General features: G+C 34.1%; 1 protein-coding gene across 3 annotated transcripts in view; it reads right to left on the bottom strand.

The window, feature by feature from the left end:
- The window catches only part of LOC106624338 (lipase member H-B), a 67,768-nt gene extending 57,780 nt beyond the window's left edge, over positions 1-9,988 (bottom strand). The window contains exons 1-2 of one of the 3 annotated variants that reach the window (XM_070106360.1): positions 9,465-9,988; positions 9,241-9,382 (exon numbers count right to left, since the gene is read on the bottom strand). In XM_070106360.1, the coding sequence (XP_069962461.1) occupies positions 9,241-9,382; positions 9,465-9,513 (191 nt within the window). In that variant the 5' untranslated portion in view covers positions 9,514-9,988. The remainder of the gene's footprint in view (positions 1-9,240; positions 9,383-9,464) is intronic. The other 2 variants (XM_070106359.1, XM_070106358.1) reach the window with 2 other exon arrangements.
- Positions 9,989-14,656: the final 4,668 nt, after the last annotated feature.

Here is a 14,656-nt window from a genome sequence, read left to right as displayed (position 1 = left end):
AAACATGAACGTTAACGGAAAACACAAGAAGTACTTTATTACTCAATGATCCACTTGTTTATCCATAAAAAAAAGAAATTGGTTAACTTCTTTTGGTCCTTAATGCTGTTCTACTCTCTAATATTAGCAATCAAGCCTGGATAAAAGTTCTCTTAGACTCTGTAAAATTAAAATTAATTAACATGATATTCGTTTATATGGACTGTAGTCAGACTACGCTAATGGGTGTATGTATGAGTATGTACCATATATGTATATATAATATATATGTATATATTGTGAAATTCACATAATATGTTTCAATTTCATAATTTTACTCTCCAAAATCAGGAGTACTAAGTAAAATGAAGGTTTCTTTACAATTTTCATTTTTCCACAGTTCTTAATTCTTTTAAAAATAATGGAAAACCGTGGCGTCGAAAATTCTGATTTGCGGCTGCATGTATAATTAACTGAGGTTATGTGCAGCCGGTATTTCAGAACATTAGAAATTCTTATCGAATTGTAAAAATTTCCGCAACATTCCTTCTAACGCATTCAACACCCAATTAAAAAGTAAAAAATGGTAAAATTTAATCATTTGTATTTTGTTTTAAAAATTTTCTGTACTTGCGAATTTGAAACCACATGCACGCAACCAAACCAATAATGAAAATATGACGGTTTAATTACCGGCTAATTACCCAACAGCGCTATCAGAGATTTATGTTAAAGTTTCTACAAGTTTCTTAAGGCCTAATTGACAATTCTAACCGAAACTCTTGTATACGTGTGATGGTTCATCTCTTTCTTACGCATTGGGCTTATGAGCTGCACGGTGTGTATTTGTTAGTTTCCACGTTAATTCCAATGTTTGGGGTTTCCTTAGCCGTGACTTGCTGGGATGTTATCCAAAATTAAACTTCACATTTGGTATTACCAGACTATATCATTATCTAGCTTTATTAAATGAAATTTGGCAATTTTTTGAAAATTGTTGGTTAGTCTAGTTAAGGAATAAACCATTGGAGATAGGGATAATATTGACCTGATTTTATCTTTCCTTGAGTTTTATAAGGTACCTTACATTACCAATCTATATGAAGTAAAGTGAGCCGGATGTTCGAAAATTCTGATGTTAGTTATATAGGAGTTGGTAAAGTTTTAACCCAATTTTTATTGATTTTAGGCACAGGGATGCGCTATCCTTAGTAAAGCATGCTTTCTAATTTCCATTGAGTTAACTCACATATTGGCCGATTTATGCGGTATTAAGTCACACGGAAGTTCAAAAATCTTAAGGCTAAGGAAGTATTGACCCGATTTAAAAAAGGATTCTCTCCGAATTTTACTATATACGTTGTCACGCCCATCGGCCAATTTTGACATCGGCTCCTATAAAGCCCTCTTGTTACATCCTGTAAAATATAATGTCTTTGACGCAATTAGTAATTGATTTATCGCATTTTTACCTATTTCACACGATTTCACTTATTTTACACTGTCGTAATAATGGATGAAAAAAATGAACTGTGCCAATTTGGGTGATATAGCTTTATTGGTTTGGAAGATATGTATATACAATAAGTTTACTAGATAGCGTGGCCACGCGCACTGTTTAAATATTTTCATACCACAGCGCCCATTATGGCATTTTATTGGTTTTCTATTAATGGCGTTTTCTGGGCGAGGCAGTGGCTCGATTACGCTCATCTACGAACTCGTCCTTACCTTTTCGCCAAGGAACATGTGTTTGGTACATTCCATCAAGATATCTTAATTCTTACTCAGGTTACAGCTTGCACGGACAGACGGACGGACGGACGGACAGCTAGTCACCCGGAGTTCAACTCACGTCGTCATCTTCATCATTTATATATGTATAAATGACCCTATATCTATCTCGATCAGTTTTAGGTGATACAAACAACCGTTAGGTGAACAAAATTAGTATACTCTGAATTAATTCTATTATGTTGCAAGAGTATAAAAATAGTTTGCCTATTTATAAATTATTGTGTTCGACTGTGATTTTGAGTTAAGAATATTGCAAATATATTCAAGCCTTATTTTTAATTATTACAAAATATCGAGATTGGAAACCCTGCGTTGTAAGAGAACAATCAGCGAATATCCCACGTTACGGACGGTAGAAGCGGTTGTGAGTGTTTATTTACATTGCGCTCTCATAATATAATATATATAGGTGGTATCAGCTGTTATGTTGTACGGTTTTGCGTCAGTCACTAACTGAAGCATTACAGTGCCATGTACATAATTTTTTGTGACGTATCCACCATTCCTTTTACTATGAATGGATATGTAATTCAAAACTGCGAAAGTGAAATGTAAAACGTAATAGAAATACACACATAAATGTGTGTATATAGTTTATACGGTTCCTACGGTTAAGTGATAAAATACTCCACTGTATACTGAATATATATTTATATATAATATAAAACTATAGGTTGTACATTGAAAAATATAATATATCATATAAATAAATGTATGAGAAGGAAATTAAAATAAGTATACCATAATTATTCGTGTAAATTTAAGTCAGGTGAACGATTAGGCGATGCAGTACTTGCTATTAATAAAAGTAATGAAGCAATTAGAATTGAAACCTAAATCTAGAGACTACGCTAGATGAAATAAAAGCACTTTCTATAGAAACTTGACAAAGTTCAATAATAACTGTCAATGACATTTAAAAAAGTATAATAATTCAGTAATTAGCAACTTCAATTTATTAGTGAAATTAATTATATTATGTAAAGAAAAAAAACGAATTTTGTGTCCAACATGATTTAATTTGGCCCTGAATTGCTAATACATTTTATGATACCCCTTTTTATGTCATATAGCATGAGAAATATATTTCATTAAACAGAGCTTGTTAAGGAGGATAACATCAGGATAACTCTAAAGTTATCAAATAAACATATCATGATATCATGAGTATATTTGTGTTGTATTCGAACACAAGAGTTATTTTTCTATTAATAGACCTTAACATAATAGTGTTTGCTGGAAACAAATTTAGTTATATTGAAGACGGCCGATAGAGATACATATTTCAAATGTGCTTTGGTAATTACACGGAGACAAATGACAAATTTCCAGCTTCCGGTTTGCTTTAAACCGTATATAGTGGTCAGTATGTAAGATATCTTAAATAAAATTAAGTGAACGTATGATATTGCATAAACTGTAGTTTAATGCGGAATAATGTGTAAATGTGTTGCGAATAAATGTGAAAAATGTGCCCCAGCTTCCATACACTACATGTAATAATTTTCGTTAGTCTAGCAGACTTTATGAAGAATATGACTGAAATTGATCAACACCGCCTATCCCTAATACAATGATTTCCGATTCTCTGGCTGATGTTTTCCTATTAAATATATCCCTTTTGGTTGAGTTCATAATACATATATTTCATTTGAGTTATTTACCTTGATTTTAATACACAGCATTCCCCGGGTAATTGCACTTCAAAAATTGCACAATTTTTGGTTTAATCGTTCGTCAGATCGTTGCTTACATTTTTTAAATGTTATTTAATTCCATATTCCATAAATCCATCACAAAAAAACTTGTTTTCCGAATAATATGTTAGAAGTTAGTTTTCTTGTATGTATTTAAAAACTTCGAGAACTGAGGGAGGCCTTGGAGGATCATCTTCTTTCTTTTGCTCCTCAACATAAGCTTCATCCAAAATATCTTCACCAATAAACACTGGGTAAATTAATGGTAAACCTTTTTCGATAACGCATATCTTTAACCAATTGTGCGGGAAAACCAATTAATCAGGTTCAATGAAACGGGAAAATGCACACGGATTTTGTATGCAATATATTTTTAACCGATCAAGTGATTTAAATTAGCGGGGTTTTCGCTAAAAATTTTATTTTGTATTCCTAAATACAAAATCTTCAAATTTCAAAACAATTGATTTTATTTTGAATTCCTGATAATTGCGTTTTTCAAGGCTGTCACACTAGGAGTGCCTCTTAAAGCAAGACACAAATCATACCTCCAATATGGTATCGAACATTAGAAGATCAGATTATTTCAAAATAAATATTAAATTTTCATTCACTGATATTTTCGCGTTCGGAAATTGTTTAGAAATCAAAAAACTTGTCCCTCCAAAAAATTCAAAAATTACTTTTATGACGTACTGTCTGCCGAAGTATCAACGCAGCATTCCCAATACATACTCAAAATTATAACGGTTACGTTGAGCATAGCTGTTTTATAGCCGGAATGTTGTATTATATTTTCATACCCTGAACAGAGTATATTTGCTACGATGTTTGTAACACCCAGAAGAAAACATCGGAGACCTATAAAATAATAGGTGAACCAAAGAGAGGTACTTTTTTCAAAAGCTATTTTTTGACAGATCACGCGTGTTTTGTTCTGTATTGTTTGGCATTTCATCACGGAAAGACTTACGCCTGACCTACGTTTACAAATCGTTCATCTTTATTACGAAACTTTACGATCTGTAAAGAATGTGTTTCGCGCACTTCGCTCAACTTATGGTCAACATAATCGGCCTACTCAGCACGATCACACATCTATAAACCCATCATCCATTATTAGATAATATTCGAGAGTGTACACGAAGACCGTGGAGAGTCGATTCGGCGCCGTAAGCAGCAACTGGGACAGAGGTATGGAAACACTTGGCGCATTTAACGTCGAGATCTTAAATTGAAAGCGTTAAACATACAGTTTGTGTAAGAACTGAAGCCGCTCGTTTTCGAGCCAAGTTTTGTTCAGCGATGAGGTCCATTTCCGGCTCAATGGGTATTTAAAGAAGCAAAATTGCCGCATTTGGGACGAAGAGCAACCTGAAGATATTCAATAGCTGTCATTTCATCCAGAAAAAACAACGGTTTGGAGTGGTTTATGGGACGGTGGAATCATCGGTCAATATTTCTTCAAAAATTATGCCGGTGAAAACGTAACCGTCAATGGCAACCGTTATCGCACCATGATAACCGCCTATTTGATGCCTGAAGTTTAAGATCGTGATCGACGACATTTGGTTTTAACAAGACAGCACCACTTCCCACACATCGCATCAGTCGATGGATTTATTGAGAGAACACTCGGTGAGGCGATAATTTCACGTTTTGGGCCGGTCGATTGGGCGCCAAGATTGTGTAATATCACACAATTAGACTTTTTCCTGTGGGAGAAAAACATCACGCGTGTCATTTGCCAGTTAACATTAGAAATGATCGAACGAACGAAAATGAAGAAAGTATTTAGATCGGATGACTATAGCATATAGCACTGATCGATCCAAATCCAGTCCTTACATGGAAAACTTTTTATTTGACAAGATAGCTTCACGAAATTTGGCACGGTTCATATCGGATATATAGCTGCCATACAAACTGATCAATTAAAATCAAGATAAAGATCTTTTTTACCCTAAGAAATGTATCTTTTTTTGAAGGAATATTATAGCTTCGGTGCAGCCGTAGTTAACGTTTTTTCATGTTATACACTAGGTATATATTACATATTTGTAAGAGAGCGGTATTGAACAATTTCAGAGATTTCTGTTTTACTTTTGAATCGAATAAGCACTTGCCTAATAATACCAAATGTATCTCTATTTGAATGCACGTCGGAAGTACGAATGTAGTGGACTAAAAGTGAAACAAATTTAATAACCAGCAATTCTTTCACTCATTTGTAACGCACCTAAAAAGTTCAAAGCAAAATCCCCTTTCACTTTTATATTTATACAAAACGGTAATTGAAGAAGTCATTAATGGCTTATGGTTTTGCAAGGTAAATAAAAGATTTAAATAGCATATAACTTTGCTTTGTGAATCGAAAGTTTTTTAAGTATAGTGTTCATAACTAATTAAAAATAAATATTAGGTACTAGTATTAGATATTAATATAATATTACAAAGAACTAAAGAAATGCTTTAATTACTATTTTATAAATATTACAATACAATGGTAACATTTTGAAAAACTCATGGATTGTCTTAGCGATTTTTTACAATGCAGAGCAAATCTGCAGCAAAGAGTATTCTTGTAATCAGAACGATTGAACGGCGGCGTTCCTGAAAAATCCTTTAAATTGATAAATTTAACGGGGAATGGAGAATTTTACTGGGATCGGAATTGAAGGGACCCCTGCGATGTGTTCTATAACTTCTCAACCGCCTGAAAACAACTAAAATTTTAATTAGATTCTGACTCTATAGCAACTTTTCCCCAAAACGAGCGCTAATTTCCTGTTATTATTTACGATCAGATATACAATATGCAATATAAAACTATAAACATGTAAGACAATGAAGCATTTGCTGTCTACTTATAAACTTACATAAGAGTATTAATGTGTTGATCATATGTTGAAATATTTTTATGCACTTGAAATCCTGTAACCGGCACAGCCAACGCAAATCAATGACAACAGACCAATTGAAAATAGTAGCAACCATACTTGGATTAGGTAGTGCATAGTAACTGACCCGCCAATTTTCTTCGACTGGCGAAACAGTTCTTTGCGTCCTCCTCGAACCAGCCAGTTTAAGCTCAACACCGGTTATAGTCTATTTACGAAGCACATTCTATATAAGTGTGTCTATCGTTTGATTCAAATATGCTAACGTTGTCAACAGTTGTTCAACCGGTCATTCTATGGCCTAATTCAAATCGGACAGACAAAGTAACAATCCTTTTTGAAGACAATGTCGCTTTTAATACAGCATTTCTGCGCGTTTCGCCATATATAGTCAATGCAATTATGTTCTTCTCGTGGCATACTAACACTACAAGGTGCGTTCCAAAGTAAACAGTATAAAAATAACAAAGTAAACTCTAGTGTCAACTAATGCGTTAGAATCTGCTATCCCTTATCGACTTCCAGTAAACATTTTATGACATTTCATTTATTGGAAGTGAAGTTATTGCGTTTTAAGTGTTAGTATGTTTTTGTCATCGGTGCGAAAATGAGCTTCGAACAAAGAGCCAACATTAAATTTTGTTTTAAAATTGATAAAACTTTTACCGAAACGTTTCAATTGATGAAGCAAGTTTATGGCGATGATTGCCTATCCCGTAGCAGAGTGCACGAGTGGTTTCAACGTTTTCAAAGTGGTCGTGAGGACATAAATGACGATGAACATTAGGGCCAACCAAAATCCGTGATTACCGAAAATTCCATCGAAACTGTGTGTGAATTCATAAAAAATCAGCCGAAATCATCATTGAAATTCATGAAAATTGAATTGAACATCTCCAAAACATCGATCTATCACATTTTGACAGAACCTTTGGGCTTACAAAAGGTGTGTGCACGGTTTGTTCCGCACAAATTGACTGACGACCAAAATCTGCTCAGAATTCAACATTCGAAGGGCATCATTAAAGAGGCAAAAAAAACCCGAATTTCTTTTACAAGATTGTGGCTGGTGACGAAACGTGGTGTTTTCAATATGAAACGAAACGCCAGAGTGCTGAATGGAAGGCGCCGGAAGAGCCCCAAAAAATCGCGCCTGGAGAAGTCAAAAGTGAAGACAATGCTGATTTGTTTTTATGATTCCAAGGGTATTGTACACAAAGAATTTATTCCACCCGCCAAAACGTTAATGCGGTATTCTACCTTGGAGTTTTGAAGCGTTTGGTACGCCGTATTCGGCCCGAATTTCGCGAAGATGGAAGTTGGCGTTTGTTGCACGATGATGCGTCGTCTCATCGATCGACGCTTGTGGCCGATTATTTGACCAAAAATCACATTTTAACAATCAACCACTCCCCGTATCCACCTGATATGGCACCGTGCGACTTGTACCTTTTCGGAAAAATGCATTTACCGATGAAAGGAAAGCGTTATGCAGACGTGAAGGCCATTTAAAAGGCTTGCACCGGCATACTGGCGGCTATACCGGGCAACGAGCTAAAACACTCGTTCGAAATGCTTTAGGACCATGCAAAAAGCTGTATTAAAGCAGAAAGAGACTATTTTGAATCAAATTTATTGATTTTGCCGATAAAACCATTTGTTCTGTCTTTTTTTTTAAAGTCCTGTTTACTTTGGAACGCACTTTGTATCTTAATATTATACTTATAAATAATTAACTTTGTTTTAAGTTAGAACATCAAATAGTCAGTGTTATTTTATTATTCGGTATAATAATGCGACTCGGTTGAAATAAACAATGGCTGACATTCTATATCAATAAATTGAAGTGTGGAATATACTACTTGTATTTGGGTTCCCAAGATATTGTAATTATTTCATACACACTTGTTCGACGTTTGACTGAGCTATTTCTCTTCTATGTTCCGAATACATACATCATCGAAGATTTTGCTATTCTTCTAAAATTCGTTCATCTTAACTTCCTTGCCTAAACTACTTTCAAAATAACGACTGCATAACTCAGGTGAGTGTTCTTCAACATTTTCTGTTGAATTTTCACGTTCACGTTAGAGATATTGAAACTTAAGAACTTTTACTATCAATTTGGAATTGTAGTTTCCCGAGATTTGCATATAATTTTTCTCATATTTGAATATGTATGTATATGTACCCCATAAAGTATATACATACATATGTATGTAGAATAAATCAACACCGTTACGAGCTAGTCGATTTATACATGTCCGTCTGGATATACTCGGACTAGTCCCTCAGTTTTTGGGATATCGACCTAAAAGTTTATTTTCTCCCCAAGAAGCTGCTTATTTCTAGGCAACGATATCAGACCACTATAAACATAATGTGTCATATAAACTGATCGATCGAAATCAAGTGCTTGTATATTGTTATTTAACAAAATATCTTAACGAAATTCGGCAAGGATTGTTGTTTAATGCAGCGCTACAATCTTCAAACAAATTGCCGCATAAACCGATCCAAATCAAGTTCCTCTATGGGAAATTTTTTTATTTGACAAATTACCTTTACAAAGTTCGGACTGTTACAGCATATACATAGCTGTCATACAAACTTACCGATTAAAATCAAGGTAAAGATCTTTTATACACTATTATAATTTCGGTGCAGCCGAAGTTAACTTTTTTATTGTTTATCTTAAATGCAGCACATAACAAATATGTTCACTGTATTTAACTGACATTTGAATATTCGTTTCACTTATGAAATAGTGAAAATCTGTAAATGTATAATATATACATATACTAATATTTCTCGTTATTTTATACCGATAGAAGTTATCAAAATAATTTCTTAAGAACAACACTTACGGAGCATACAAACGGTACATTATATAAGGGCTTGGACATATATTCTTATTGTGTAGAAAACATCGTAACACATTTAAATCCAAAGCTCCGCTTTTTAAGACACTTTTTATATCCATTTGATTGAAAATAATAGCAGGCGCCTCTGCAAATGTAAAAATTACACAAATATATTTTATATATATATATTTTACCTATTGCACAAATATAATTTTAAAGTACACTACCTTTGTATACAAAGCAAAAGGTTAGCAGAAATGCTAAGGAGAATTTCATTTCTCAATTTGTATTTGTTTTTATTGCAGTTGTTCAAGAAAAAATATAATATATTTATTTTTTTAATTTCACAACCGTACGTTGATTTCAATTATTTTTGAGAATTTGCCAAATTTGTAAAGCACTGAGACATCTTACTTTTATTATGCACTGACACACTGCTGGTTAGCATTTTTAGTTTATTCCGTTTGCTTGCGTTCCGATTAAATGAGCGCCATCGAATGTTTACCGCTAACAATATTCCATATTCATTGCTATCACCTGGCCTTTGGAAAGTGTAGTTTTTGTGTGTTACACTTGGTTGCTCACGCTCTTGAGTGGCTGCATTGTGGAAAAAATGCAAGCAGTTTACTTAATAAGTATTGTGTGAGTGGAGGACAATGCACTTGAATTGTAGGAAGCAAGTTTAATAGCATGCGATTTTTATGGGTGACACCTTTGCCAAAGGCGGCCAAGTTCACCGAGTGGCTTCTATAGCTATATAAAACTCAATCGTACAAAGCGATTTGCTTCATTCTTATACTCTCGCAAAATGTTGCAGATAATGCCTGGTAGCAAAAAACAGATGTATCACCAGAGTAAAGAAGTTTTGTTTTACTACCGTTTGTCGGTAATGCCTTAAATTATTAGATATCAAAGGGATCAGTTTGACTAGACGGATTGATTTTACGTTGTCGGTACAACGATGAATAACGAATATATGCAGGTGATAACGACAGTGAAAATGACTTTGGTATTGCATATGAGCGGAATAAGGAAAATCAGATCATAACCACGCCCAATGGCAATAGATGGCGGAAGTACCAAATAGCATTAAGCATTACATCATAAACGTCAAAATCAATTATTGTAGGAATAAAGCAGTTGGCTAATGAGGATATGATCAATAATTTTACAATGGTCATGGTACTGCCCGCTCCTACTTCTCATGGGATACCATTTTGTATACCGTAAGATTATTTTGGTTTAGAAAAGATGAATTTTTAACTTAGTTTTCGTACTCTAATATTTGATGCTTAATAAGACTTATTGTCAATTTTGTTCACCTAACGGTTGTTTGTTCCAGCTAAAAATAATCGAGTTAGATATAGGGTTATACATATACAAATGATCAGGATGACGAGATGAGTTGAAATCCGGGTGACTGTCTGTCCGTCTGTCGGTGCAAGCTGTAACTTGAGTAAAAATTAAGATATCTTAATGAAACTTGGTATACAAGTTCGTTGACAAAAAAAGTAAGAACAAGTTCGTAGATGGGCGTAACGTAAAAACGTAAAAACGAAAACGTAAAAAGTGCCATAGTTAAGCTGTCAATTAAGATACAAAAGCTGTCAATTAAGAAAAAAACTTTCAAATTTAGCACAACGAATCACATTATGGAGGGGCACTTGGCCCCGTCTCCTAATAAATTTAAGGTATATATCTTTCACAACAATAAAACTTTATCATCCAAATTTGCACAGGAAAAATATTTTCTCCCTTATTACAACAGTGTGAAAATAGGTGAAATCGGATGATAACCTCCACCCACTCCCCATATAACGATTTTGTTGAAAACTACTAAAAGTGCGATAAACTACTAAAAGTGCGATATCGCCCATATTTAGGTGAAAACCCATATCTCGGGACCTCCTAGACCGATTTCAACCAAGGTAGGTAATATTATTCTGATATTTCTACATTACAGTGCGGAAATAGTCGAAATCAGACAAAAACCAAGCTTGGTTTTTATATGACATAGTATGAATTCCATCTGATACCGAATATGTGGACCCCAGTTCTTTTTGCAAACTTTTTATTGAAAACATCGGTCATCTGATATATTTTAGAAATTTGAAAATAATCCTTTTCTGATAATAGTATGTCTGTACGTCAAAAATAGGTTGAATCGGATCAATAATTCCCTTAGCCCCCATATATCTAATAGAAATATTTTCGAACTTTCGGCAGACTTTATACCGCAAATATCTGTCAAATAGTTATCTTAATGAAATTGAAAAAGCAATGTATCATAAGCAATTTCACCAGCTTTGATCCTGGCAAGTTTCAAGAGTATGAAGTGTTCGGTTACACCCGAAGGAAGGGCCTTACTTATTCTCTCTTAAACGTATTACTTATTTTCTCTTAAATGTATGTCTTCAGTAATACTCACTTAGTATACAAGCGATATTCCAAGTATTTATATGGACAAATATTTGTGAGCACCAAACGACAGTGTAATGGATTTATATTAAAATTTCCATTTCGCAATAAAAACTTCACAGTTCCCTGCTCGAGAAACCAAAGTTTAACTGTAAAATATTTTAATATACGTATGTGTATTACACAAACCCACTAATTTTATACAATATAATTATATTTTTAACCTTTGCTTAGCATGCAACAGCAGCAACACAATAGTAGTAGTTTATTGTAAAAGCCAAACATTAGTAATTTTTTTAAGCGTGATTTTGGTTTAAATTACTTTCCAGAACCAAGATGATTTACACACTTCTTTCCGTATTTGTGTCAATTATAAGATTGAATGCGCGTAAAACAAACATTTTCTTCAAGTTTTTAGAAACGATTTTATTTTAATTTTATTTTATTTTTTACCGTTAAAGCCAATTTTTGTTTATATCATATATACGGCTGAGAACGTCTGCGTCATGATCTTAGTGTGAATAGCTCAATGTTAACTGTGGATATTAGCGGTGACGAAGGTAGCTTTTAAAGAAGGTGTAATGCATTGCTTTGAAAAATTGCAGGCTTTAAAGACATTGAACATTTTCAATAACCCAAATTACTATATTTAAACAATTGAAATAAGTCTATTCGTAGCAAGTGAGAAAATATTATGCTTAGGCGGAAACGTTTTAGATACTCGTAAAGTTCAACAAGGAAGGAAGGGCTAAGTTCGGATGTAGCCGAACATTTTATACCCTCCAAATTTGCAAGGATCCAAGGCGGGGAAATACTTTCAGGCGTTGGAAAACTTTATATAAAAAATGTTGCGTAAGAATTCAACATGTATTATTCGATGAAATCGAATGGATTACAAACTCACTCACAAAAAATTTATATTAAAATTAAGGCAAATAACTCAAATGTGATATACCTATGGAAACTCACCCGAAAGAGCTAAATTTAATATTTATATGAGGTATAAGAGGAAAACATCAACCAGAGAATAGGAAATCAGTACATTAGAATATGAGGTTTAGACCAGGATCTTGATCAATTTAATTGATATTCAATGTAAAACCAACCTTTTTGTTTTTAAATTGTCCACTCAATTTCAATAAAATATCACATATACCATATTGGCCAAAAGAATCGTGAGACGTCAAAATGGATAGAAATCATTATATCGCTTATATTGGGCCTTGGAGGAAAATCTGGACTGACTGCAATAACGTTTGGCATTACTCAAGTCAACTTTAGAACATATTTTCACGCAATTTCGTGAAGATAATTCATATACTGATTGACGTATTGGGCATAAAGTCTGCTAGACTAACTGAAAATATATACTACATATAATGTGTGATCGGGCACTTCGTGAACCATTTCACTCATTTTCGACATTAAAATATAGTTTATCCAATATTATACGTTCAGTTAATTTTGCTAAGATATCTTACATATTGGCGATAAAGCCAACTGGAAGTTTAAAATTTATATAGGGTATACTAGGGCTAGGGGAAGTATAGACCCGTTGGCATAAGTGCAAGCTATTATCATAAACAAATTTTCTTCGAATTTCAATACTAGACGTCACATATTGACCGATATTTATGCTAAAAAGTCGGCCACTAGCACTGGGGTTTACAAATTCAGTATCAGGTGCCTTCAAAATTTAAGGTCTGGTTTCGATAAATTTTATACGTGAAATGGAGTACCTAAAAGGCACTATTTGTGTAAAGTTTTATTGCAATAACGACATTCACTCGTTTTATTAACTGTAAAATGAAAGAATAAGATTAAACTTAAAATTCTTTTATATGAGAAGAAGGTGTATACCAGATGGCCTTCCTGTGCCGCCCTGACTGTGAAATTTAGTACTTCTGTCGTACATATATACAAGGTGCGTTCCAAAGTAAACAGGACATTGAAAAAAAGACAGAACAAATGGTTTTATCGGCAAAATCAATTAATTTTATTCAAAATAGTCTCCTTCTGCTTTAATACAGCTTTTTGCACGGTCCAAAAGCATGTCGAACGAGTGTTTTAGCTCGTTGCACGGCATGGCCGCCGTATGCCGGTGCAAGCTTTTTGAATGGCCTCCACGTCTGCATAACGCTTTCCTTTCATCGGCAAATGCATTTTTCCGAAAAGGTAGAAGTGGTACGGTGCCATATCAGGTGAATACGGGGAGTGGTTGATTGTTAAAATGTGATTTTTGGTCAAATAATCGGCCACAAGCGTCGATCGATGAGACAGTGCATTATCGTGCAACAAACGCCAACTTCCATCTTCGCGAAATTCGGGCCGAACACGTCGAATACGGCGCACCAAACGCTTCAAAACTCCAAGGTAGAATACCACATTAAAGTTTTGGCCGGGTGGAACAAATTCTTTGTAGACAATACCCTTGGAATCATAAAAACTAATCAGCATTGTCTTCACTTCTCCAGCCGTGATTTTTTGGGTTTCGGTTCATTTCTCATTTTTGTCCTCACGGCCACTTTGAAAACGTTGAAACCACTCGTGCACTCTGCTACGGGATAGGCAATCATCGCCATAAATTTGTTTCATCAATTTTAATGTTTCGGTAAAGGTTTTACCAATTTTAAAACAAAATTTAATGTTGGCTCTTTGTTCGAAGCTCAAAACGGAATAACTTCACTTTCAGTAGATGAAATGTCATGAAATTTTTACTGGAAGTCGATAAAAGATAGCAGATTCTAACGCACTAGTTGACATATAGATGGCGCCACTACAGTTTACTTTGTTATTTTTTTACTGTTTACTTTGGAACGCACCTTGTAGTGGGTTATCGCTTTATTTAGTAGATTTCAACAGAACCGTTATATGGGGCGTGGGGTTATAATTCGATTTCAATTCAATTCAATAGTATAGGGACCACGCTCACTTTTAAAAATATTTCAAATCACAAATATCTCTCTATACTGCGAATCCCTGTATAAAATTACTGTTTTGT

The sequence above is a fragment of the Bactrocera oleae genome, chromosome 3 (assembly GCF_042242935.1).
Source record: "Bactrocera oleae isolate idBacOlea1 chromosome 3, idBacOlea1, whole genome shotgun sequence".
NCBI lineage: Eukaryota > Metazoa > Arthropoda > Insecta > Diptera > Tephritidae > Bactrocera > Bactrocera oleae.
The sequence above is the reverse complement of the archived record's forward strand: the minus strand, read 5'-3'. Positions and strand labels throughout refer to the sequence as shown.